This window comes from Physcomitrium patens, chromosome 15 (assembly GCF_059467195.1).
Source record: "Physcomitrium patens ecotype Gransden chromosome 15, ASM5946719v1, whole genome shotgun sequence".
NCBI lineage: Eukaryota > Viridiplantae > Streptophyta > Bryopsida > Funariales > Funariaceae > Physcomitrium > Physcomitrium patens.
Genome location: NC_143424.1, coordinates 1,050,858 through 1,061,697, shown reverse-complemented (window position 1 = coordinate 1,061,697; position 10,840 = coordinate 1,050,858). Strand labels below are relative to the sequence as shown.

The 10,840-nt window shown below is 31.2% G+C and overlaps 1 protein-coding gene across 1 annotated transcript; it reads right to left on the bottom strand.

Moving 5' to 3' along the window:
* Positions 1-343: 343 nt before the first annotated feature.
* Positions 344-4,873, bottom strand: LOC112292046 (uncharacterized). Its single transcript, XM_024540144.3, has 11 exons — positions 4,081-4,873; positions 3,533-3,693; positions 3,236-3,310; positions 2,955-3,008; positions 2,680-2,758; positions 2,344-2,477; positions 2,094-2,177; positions 1,752-1,835; positions 1,438-1,589; positions 1,134-1,284; positions 344-966 (listed from the first exon to the last, which is right to left on the bottom strand). Exons 1-11 carry the CDS (start codon positions 4,472-4,474, stop codon positions 406-408), a joined length of 1,929 nt encoding a protein of 642 aa, XP_024395912.1. The 5' UTR covers positions 4,475-4,873; the 3' UTR covers positions 344-405.
* Positions 4,874-10,840: the final 5,967 nt, after the last annotated feature.

Genomic DNA, 10,840 nt, shown 5'->3' with positions numbered 1-10,840 from the left:
GATCTCAACAGAAGTAAATAAATAAATTATTAGCCACTACTATTGCTTAACACCAAACTATCGTGTCAATTTGTGTGAGTGCAGCCAAGGCTGCACCTAATAACTCCCTTTATCTCAACCCTCCAGATCCGAGAATCCCGAATCACCCTCCATTGCCCAAGTCGGCAGTCCACCCAAGTGGGTCCAATTGATAACAATTCAGAAGGCCAACTTATTCAGATATCTTGAACTTGATGTGTTTATCCAGATAGGTGGAGATTGATCCAGACACAGGAGTTCATGATAAGTTGTGAGGTGGAGATAGCACAACAAAGAACAATTCAAAATTTGGCAAATGAAAGAATAAGAGCAAATCGATATCATTACTGATTTTTTTTTCGCTGTTTGCAAAAAAAAGAACTGTAGTTATGGAATCCTCTTCAACAGGTCTGCAAAAAATCGTCTAAAATCTAGAAAACCGTGGCTATTTGGCTCAGCTGGATTTCTACGATCCACTCCTGGACTTGCAGGAGCGTTATCATGGTTCTCCACTGCTGTAGTTACTTGCGTCTTTGAAGTCTGGTTGTGTGATTCAATCAATGGACCACTACTTTTCGATTCAGTGTTCGATTCACCAGTACGGATGTTTGGTTTGCTTGAGCTGCTTACCCTAAGAGAGTTACTTATTTTTGGTCTGGACTTTTTGTACGCCTCAACATCAAAAGGTTGTTGGGCAATTCCCAAGGCTTTTGCAGAAACGTTCGAGTTGACAGCACCCCCTAACGTCTCAGTTATGACAGCAGATCCTAAACAAACACCATTTTGATAAAACGCGGCATACTGTCCAGGTGCCAATCCTTGATCATCTTCATTTAGATTCACTACCGCTGAAGTGAGAGATTTACTCTCCTTGGTTACTGCTTCAGAATCTGTCGAATCTGTCTGTATGTCCAGACTACAAGTATAAAATCTCGGACCATGTCGCACCTGCATCAACGCTCCTTCGAACGAGGTAAGTGATGATCATGATCCCACAAGTTACACGCAAGACCATGAGAGCATTTTGAAAGAGTTAGAGCTAAAACAGTACTGATCAAGGATTAAGCTTATGCAAGCTAAAATCCTACGAACATACATGGACAGGAGAACCAGACCTTGCATTGTAGACCAGAATTGTCTGCAGGGGGAAATCCTGAAAACCAGTTGAACGAGTCCACACGGAACGATCGCCTGCGTTTATCCTCTGAAAAGTAATGCCGTGATACGAAAACTACATTGTTCACGATGTCTTTTGCAACAACAAACCTGGTATTCATCAACGATTAACATGTCAGACACCAAAACTAGAATGTGCTGAAGCTTCCAAAAACAAAGAAATATAAGAGGTAGATTTACAGGGCTTCCCAGCGGAATACAGTAATGTTTGCAAGCAACAGAAAACATCAAAAGTATACATACCAGGGTCCGTTAGAGAAGCGAAGGCCTTTACGCTGCCCCATTGTGTAAAACCAGAATCCTTTGTGGAGGCCAAGAAGTTCCCCTGTCTCAGCCTCCAACATACGACCTTCACTCTCGCCAAGGTGTTTCGCAATAAAATCACTGAACTTGACCTGTTGCAGAATACCTTCTGAGTACTAGGTTCCCAAGTTTTCCACATTTTACAAGTTGTAATATTGATAAGTCAGGAATACGCTCACTGTTGTCCTAGCACAATAATTTACTAACACAATAATTTACTGAAAAATACTTTACGTGCATACGAATTGGAGCACCTTGCCAAGAAAGCAAATGCCTTGAGAGTCTTTTCGATTTTTGTTGTACAGCCCCATAACCTCTGCCAGCTGTCGCACCTCTGCCTGCTCAACCACAAATTACTTCTAGAAATTAATAGTCAAGAGTACTACACGTAACAAAGCATTAGTGGTTCAATTGTAATCTACTAGAAACTTCCACAGTTGGACAGGAGATTGTAAAAGGTTAAGGACATCAAACATCACTTCTAACAAGCGTTACATATAAAATCAACAGAACAGCTACGTCAAATTTCTACTTCGTCTGTGTAAACATATAATTCCTTTGTGTACTGTGCATAAGGATTCAACTGAAACACTAACCTTGGTAAAGCCACCAAGAGGAAAGATCAGACGTGACAGCTGTTCCTGCGTCAAATGTGATAGAAAATAGGTCTGGTCTTTCACCTGTTCGCACATCACAGATGTATGACATGAGCCTTACAAGAAGCAATACAATCAAAGCAATTCCACCCAAAAAAGAAGAGAAAGTATACAGATTTTCACATCTGGTATTACAAGTATTCAAAGACTCAAGTGCTCTTGCAGAGGGGACAGAATAAGACAGAAATACCTCATCTGGGCACAATAACAATTCAGTCCTCTCTTCTGCTCCAGTATCACAGTTGTAAATTTTCCTGATCCTTGCATAATGTCCAGAAGCCACCCTATCAAATTGTTCATCCTTAATGTGGTCTAGAAAAGCTCCTGCAACATTCCACTTGTAAACCATTGTGAGAACACTCTGACATAGAGGCAGCAAAGAACAGTATACGACACTCCTAGTCGAGAGTACTTGCTAGAAGACTTTCTCAACCAAGTAGAAAGATGCATTTCTTAATCCTAGCTACCGGTAGTATATTCCTACCCTAAAAATTATCAACCTGGTGTCATTTACCAGGCGACTCACCAAATTTTACACACGTGTTGCACAGAATATCCGGGTTTGGTGTGCGACCTGCCTGGATCTCAGAAATACTATGAGACACCTGCAACATGCAACGAACTTACCCTGCAAGTTAATGTCCAGAACAACTAAAACCAAAGCAATTGCACATCTGAATAACAAAATAGATCCGCTGCTTTTTTACGAAATTCTCAATTGTATGATCAAAACAATGGTGAATTTGCCCTGTAACATTGAACAAAATATTGTTACCTACAAGGACCTCGTTGGAAACTCACCACAAGATTCCAGTACTCATCTGTGAAATGCACCACCCGGAGCTCCACTCCGACCTGACCTAACAACATCACAAGGTCCATGGGATCAGACATATTCTCACTCCATTGTATTCACGAGAAAAAAACTTCAGCAACAATGCCTGACAATGCGATGTAATCCTGTGCTTACCGCCGATTAAACAAAAGAGTCAGGGGCAGGACTAGTGGGGAGGTACTATTGACATCAAAACAACGATACATCCACGCTAAGAAGGGACACAAGAAAGAAAAGAAACATTCACCTCATCACACACTGCTTGGGCGTTCTTCAAATCATCTTCCCAAGGACACTCTGACCAGAAATTCTCAAAATCCTCCTGCAGTAAAATTAGATAAATATGTTACGAGTTTCTCAGGAACTGATTAATCCTGTACCCGAGACAGCGCCAATAAATTCCAGAACATTCTAAAATCATTCCAGCTTAAACCATGATACTAATTACCTGTTTTATAATAGGTTACAATCCTTTGAAACATCCTAGAGTACTTTCAACCTAATCAGCACATCCTTGAGAACATCAGGCAGTGCGATATCAGACCTGGAACCAGATTTTAAGGTAATATGCAGTACAAGAATGGCCAGCTGCACATAACAACCGCAATGCTACGCTGCTGTCCACACCTCCGCTCAGCAGCACTGCTATGTTCAACTTATTGCCAGCTTCGCAGCACTCTAGAACCCTTTCATTACTCTGCCAATCTGCACAAACAATATTTCAGGATGCTGCATCAGAATAGTCACATAAGACTTAGTTACTGAATGGCAACCACTAACTCTCATCAAATCCGTAATCAAAGCCATAACCATGCAAGAGTTTGAATCGTTATGGATTACGCGTGAGAAACCCACTTAAACCCTGAACCCTGAATCATTGATTTGAAATTGATAGCTCAATTGGCCAAAGCAATCTTTACCCACACAACTCGCGATAAACAATTATCTTTCTGGTGTCCTACGACGATATGCTAGTGATGAGGTTTTTGCTAGAAATGCAAAACCAGTTCACAATTACCAATTCCATATTCGAAACAATGTGGGCAGTAACCGAAACGTAGAATTCCGAGGACGGAGGAAGACAAAGCTCACCAGCTGCAGTAGAGGGACCCAAATTTTCATCAGCCTCATCGTCACGTGCATCAAGGCGGTTGAGCGTGCGGCTATTGCCAAGCACCTCGAGCGCCCGCTCAAATCTCAATTCGCCGCTCGCAGCCTCATCTCCTCCAGGAGCAACTGAGGCTTCGGCCTCTTCAACTGAAGCTCCCGCTCGCAAAACACGCTGAGAAGCATCGCCTCGGACGCAACACCCATTGAAGTAAATCTCGCCATGAGATTTTAAACACCTAAGTTGATGCGAATTGTGCAAATTGATCCTCGAGGAAGGAGTGACAGGGAAAGGGATCAGCTGGCGCGGCAGAAACGCCATGGGTATAGCGGAGCCGGAACCAGCCATGGCCGCCATAGTCACAGCAGGACATAGCATCAAACAACAAAATCAACAGCACACTCTGGGCACCTTTAGTATTCCAAACACATACTTAAAATAAGCATCCACTAGTGCTAACTATCACTAATCTGGCGTTAATAATGTATTATCAAAAACTGACAAACCCAACAAGACCAAAAGAATTTCTGTCTCTTCAGCGGGCGGCGTGAAGAAGAATTCTTCATGGGATCATGCAAACTCTTTGCATCAAATTGCAACTAGGTTACAAGAGACGGCATGAAACCCCCTTGTGAGAATCAGTCTGACAGCAAATTGTCAAACAATTTGTTTACAGCTGCATGAGACATGTAGGACTGCGAAAATCAGGCAAAATTCGCTCTACAACATGAGGCGGTGTGTGTTAGCTAGCATTTGTACTTGTTGCCTCTCAATTCTTACTTGCCCGCGTTTGAATGCGGTGGAATGGATGAGAACAACAAGTTTTGTCTTTGGATTCAACACCGAAGGATTAAACACAAGACTTTTTAAGGATCTCGTATTTATTTTGTTATTTTCTTTCGTTTTTCACTTCAGGGCGACGAGTGTGGTGTTCTTGCCGATGCCATCTTCGAGGCCAAGCTATTCATCAATACACACCCCTCTCGAAAACAAATGGAATTGACATTGAGAATCCAGATTTGAAATTTAGGGCTTAATTACATCGAAGTGGTGCTGTGAAACCACGTTGTCCACGGATTTAAGACAACCAATTGGGTGTGTCTGGCTTGCAGTTGTCCCAAGTGATAGAAGGATTAGGATGAGCTCTCCAAACCACCTCAAGCATGTTCTCTTATGTATTTTACAAAGCTTGTGCTACAGAGATAACAAGCACTATACTTGACGAGAAATTTTTATATCATAATTTCAGAATAAAATAATAAATTTTAAAGAAGATATATATATATATATATATATATATATGTATATATTAACTTTTTTCAAATAACAACTTGACCAATAACAAAAAAATATTACCAAATTATATAATAAAACTAGCCAAACTAGCAAAATATGAATTTATTTATAGGAGAATAACAAATAAAATATATATTTATACAATAAAAAATTATAGTTTGTTAAGAAACTATTGTTTAACAGAATATCAGGTAATGATGTAAGAAGTTATTTTACTTTTTTAAATGCACAACTATATTTATGTCAAAGAATATAATATATCTTAATCTTTTTTTAATGAATTTAAAATGTATGTCAAATAATATCAAATTAATGAAAAAAATACATAAATATAGATTTGTACTTCTTTTATAGGAATTGTATACTAAATAATATGCCATATTATTGAATATTTTATTGAATATAAAAGAAAATAAAAAATTGGTGCATATTGTAAATTTACTTATTTTAGAATTATAAATATTTGAAATTTCATAGTTTAATACATGAAATCTACACATAATGTATGTTTAATAATTTGAACATTTTAATATACAATTTGTAAACAACTTATTAAACTTGTATATGTAGTATTTTTTTAATTATTATTTCTATATTAATGATTATTATTAAAATTAATTATTATTTTATTAAATACAATTATACTATAAATCATAATATATAAAATTCTTTTGTAATTAATTTAATAATATCTTTATTTATAACTCAAAATTAAATATTTTTTGAAGATCTTATATATTTTTGTTATTTAAAATTTTATTATATTCTTGATATAATATTTATTAAATTTTTATGGATACAATGCTTAATGTTTTTATACATGTCTTAAAATAAAATTGCACTACCTTTTTTTTTGAAATGTTTGAATTTTTGTTATTGAGTCAATGAATCCATAAATTTTAATATATATATATATATATATATATATATTGTATTGATTGGAAGTCATAATATTTTGGAGAAAATCAAAGATAAGACTATTTTATGTTAAAAAACCTTTATTTTAGTCCTATTAATTACAATGAGTTAATTTATACTATTCAAATGATGTAAAATAATTATTTCATCGTCTACTATAGTAATTATAATATTTTATATTTTAGAGAATAAAATTATTGATGATTAGTATTAGTGATGAAAGATGGATCTCATATTTCAAATATAATTGAAGTTATTGTCAAGGAAAATTTAATTAAAAATATTTTACAACTAAATTCATCAATAGTATAAATATTTTATTGCTTTTACAAAATTTGTGAATATTATTATCAATACTATTATTTATTAAAATTAAAAATAATAAAATTTTTAATTTATCAAATTAAGTGTTTTAATATTAATAAATTTTATAAATAATAAATTAAATAATGAGCCATATAATTAACTATATTTTAAGAAATATTCTTTGCTTCATGTATAAATATTATTGTACAATTAGACCAAATAATTAGAAAAAATATTATTTTGAATATAATATTTTAAAATAGAGATGCCTTATAAGATTAAAAATTTCATAATTAATATTGTATTATTATACTATTAAGATAATATACTATTACAAATTATATATTATAAATATATTCTAAAACTAATAGAATCATTATAGATAGATTTATAAATGATTATTTCAAAGAAAAATAATAAATTTTATTTATGTTTCTTTATAGAAAATATGTATATATATTTTTATATATACAAACTTATATTTGAAGTGGTTTATTATCAAAAAAAAAAAAAAAATGAAAAAAGAATATAATCAAATAATTGAATTAAAATAAAATTTATTTATTAGTAATATTTTAATCTTGAATTACATTAAATACTACCAAAATTAAAATATTTAATTCATAATATAGATAAATAAATATTCATTAAAAAATAATACTAAAAATAGTATGGAAAAGTTTTAATTTATTATTTTTAAAATTATGATGTCAAATTTATTGTATATTTTATTATTTATGTTTAATCTCCATAAAAAATTAAAATGCTTTTAAAATGTTTTATTATACTTTGTTGCCAACTATAGCATGTGCACATATGTTTAAAAATCTTAAAAACATAGTTGCTATGTGGGACACAATCTTAGATGTGTTAAAATCAAATTGGTAGATTTGGTAACTAAGACTTGTTGAGATTGCATATATTTTAAATATAATTAATCTGTTTTAAAGTCATTTGTGTATATAGTATATTTAAAAAGTAGTCTAAATATGATATATTTGAACCACAAAATATAAATATAATTATATAAGCCACCAATTTCATTGTCATAGTATATAAAAGTCTATAGTTGTTGTTATTGTTGTGTTTTTATTTTAATTTTTTTATACATATTTTATAAAATGGTATTTAGAAATTTTTAAAATCTTATATTTTTTAAAATATAGAATTATTAAAGATTTTAAATATACCATTAGAATCAACAACATCACAAATAGGAGGTAGATCTAGTAATTTTTTTAAAAAGACAAAGTAAATTAAAAGTCAACAAAAGAAATCAAATCAAAGGTTCTATATCTGAAACTTAAAAAACTTGTAGAGCATTCTAAGCCTACGATTAGCTTGAGGACCTCTAAAATAGAAGAATAGATCAAATTAAAAGTTACCAAAGTCTACCTATTTGAAAAATTAATTAAAATTTTAAAATAATCAAACCTTCGATATCTATAAATCTATGCATTTTTAGAAAAATTAAATGATATATTTAGAATTAAAAATTTACAAATGTATCTATTAATATTTTCAAACTTCTAAAAAAAAATTCTATTATTAAAGTCAAAATCCTAAAAACCAAGATAAAATTACTATACCTTATAAATTAATAACTCCTAGAGCAAGTTATTTAGATAATTCAAATTATAGACAACAAAAATAGGGAGATAAATTAAGTTGAAATCCAAAAATAAGAAGGTCAAAAAAATCAAGGACACTCATTGTAGAGTGGTACTTATAAATTATACAATAGTCTTGCCAATGTGATACAAAAGATTTGTCCCAAGGATGAACAATAGTCAAATTATGCTTGAAAATGTGGATTTATTTGCAAAATAGCTCTAATTGTCAAAACATACTAAGTTCAAAGGTACAACCTTTGAAAGCTATGATTCAGGAAGTGGCTTCTTTGGGACTACCCTCTCAACTTATCTTTTCTTTTTTAGTAATTAGTAATGTTGGGATCAAATTGGAGTCATAATTTCTCCCTTAAGACAAAGTGGAGGTGCTTTTGGATGTACTATAATGTAGGCAAGCTCCTACTTAGCTAGGCTTTCAATTTAATCAGGCCTATATGGTTGTAGTAACCTTTCAAGGGCAAATCCCTCAATCTGCAAAGGCTAAGCAAAATAAAGCAAACAACAAAAAAATACCAAAATCTGCTTCTAAAGTATCTTCACTATGCCTAAGTTTAAATTTACATATTAACTTTAGATTAAGATCTCTAATAAGACTCTTGTAACTCATAAATCCTTCTAAATTCTAATAAATATTCTAAAAATAAAACAGAGTATCTAGTACTAATATCTTTTTATCTAAATGACTTAAAATCTTATTTTTAAAAATTCTATTAATTAAGATATATTGGTGGACTTACATTTTTATAGTTGCTTAGAACTCCTATCAAAATAATCAAGTACATTGGTATTATAACCAATATTTATACTTTATATTCATCACAAAAACTAACATTAGTTTGTGTAGGAAAGCTTTTTCCATATAATATTTTGAATTGGATTAAATTATTATTAAAGATTTAATTTGATAATATATGGTTATGTCTAAAGAACATCAAATTTGGCTAGAAATTTTAGTTTTCTAGCATCTTGGACTATCACCCACATCTTTGAAGTAACAATATATATATATATATATATATATATATATATAAATTTTGTTTATTATTATCAAAGATTTTCTTTGTTTTCCACATATTAGATGTAAATCCCACCAATACATTTTAATTCGTAGAATTATTAAAAGTAGGAATTTAAATTATTTAGATACAAAAATATTAAAACAAAAAAATCTTTTTTATTTCTTGAGTATTTATTAGACTTTAAAAGAATATATGAGTTACAAGAATCTTATTATAAAAAAATAATTTTATTAAGACTTGGAGGCAATTATCTAGTTAATCTAGTATATTTTCTTAATAGTGAGAATAATTATTTAGTTACTAAAATTAATATCTATTATGGCCAACTATTTACATATATTATTCATTCAAAAGGTATAAATATTAATTTGTAGGTAGAAAAAGCATAAAAAATAAACTTATGTCTTTATGGCAAAAATTAAAGATGTGGATAAATAGTCTATAAACTATAATTTTTTTTTTTAAAAAAAAATCACCATATTTTTCTAGTCTACACTCTAACCATTGTAATTTCTAATGCTTTACAACAGCATTTAAGCTTTTAATATATAGCTTCTTGTAAAGTAGAAGCTTTGACATAGCATCCTCTTGAACTTACTAAGCATAGTTGTTTACCATTGTAATGCCATACTCACACCAAATGTTGTTTACAATCTCTTTTGATAAATACCTAGGAGTATTACACCAAAGCTTTGATGTGATTAGTTACCTTTGTAACAAATAATACAAATACATATTTGTTGTGAAGATGCTCAATGCTTGTACTAGTATGATGTGCTCATATGATTTTGAATATACATACATGCACAACATGGCTCTACATTACTATTTTTCAAAGATGCATGCAAGTATTACAAACATTTTTTTATAAAAACAAGCAATAAAAAATTATGTTGAATCTATTGCAGTAGCATATATTTCATAGTTGCAAGAAATTTCTACACTTAGCACATGGTTGCAAAAATCTTACAATAAACCAAATTTGATATTTATGAAAAGTGCAACACAGTGTTCCATGTAGCAATGTGAAAGGAAGGAGAGATGAGGGCAACTAAGAAAGGATGAGGAAAAAAAAGAGTGATATTAAGAAGAAGGCAGCAAAAGAGAAGGTGTATATGTCTAAGCTCTCTAAAATCCTTGCCTACACTTTCAAGGATATTTGTGCAATTTTTAAAAATCAAGGATATTCATCAAAACATTGCAAAATATAAGGGTATCTATTAAAAAAATCTATTTAAAAATATATGTTAAAAGGAATATAAAAAAAAATATATTTTAGATCTACTTAGTTGTAGATAGTTATAATTATGTTATATTATGTATAAGAATCCATAGATATAATACAGCTTACATTCATGCCAACAGATGGCTCTAACTAGTAGCCACTCTATATTCATCAATAGAACATGTTTGTTTAATATAAAATATTTTTATTATTGTTTATGTGATAAAAACTATAGTTCTGACTAAAATTAGGTTTAGTAAATAATTGAAGCGCTTATTTTTAGTAGTAATTAATGTTAAGTGTTGTATCTTAAATTCAACTTCTTGTATATTTGATACTCATCGTATTT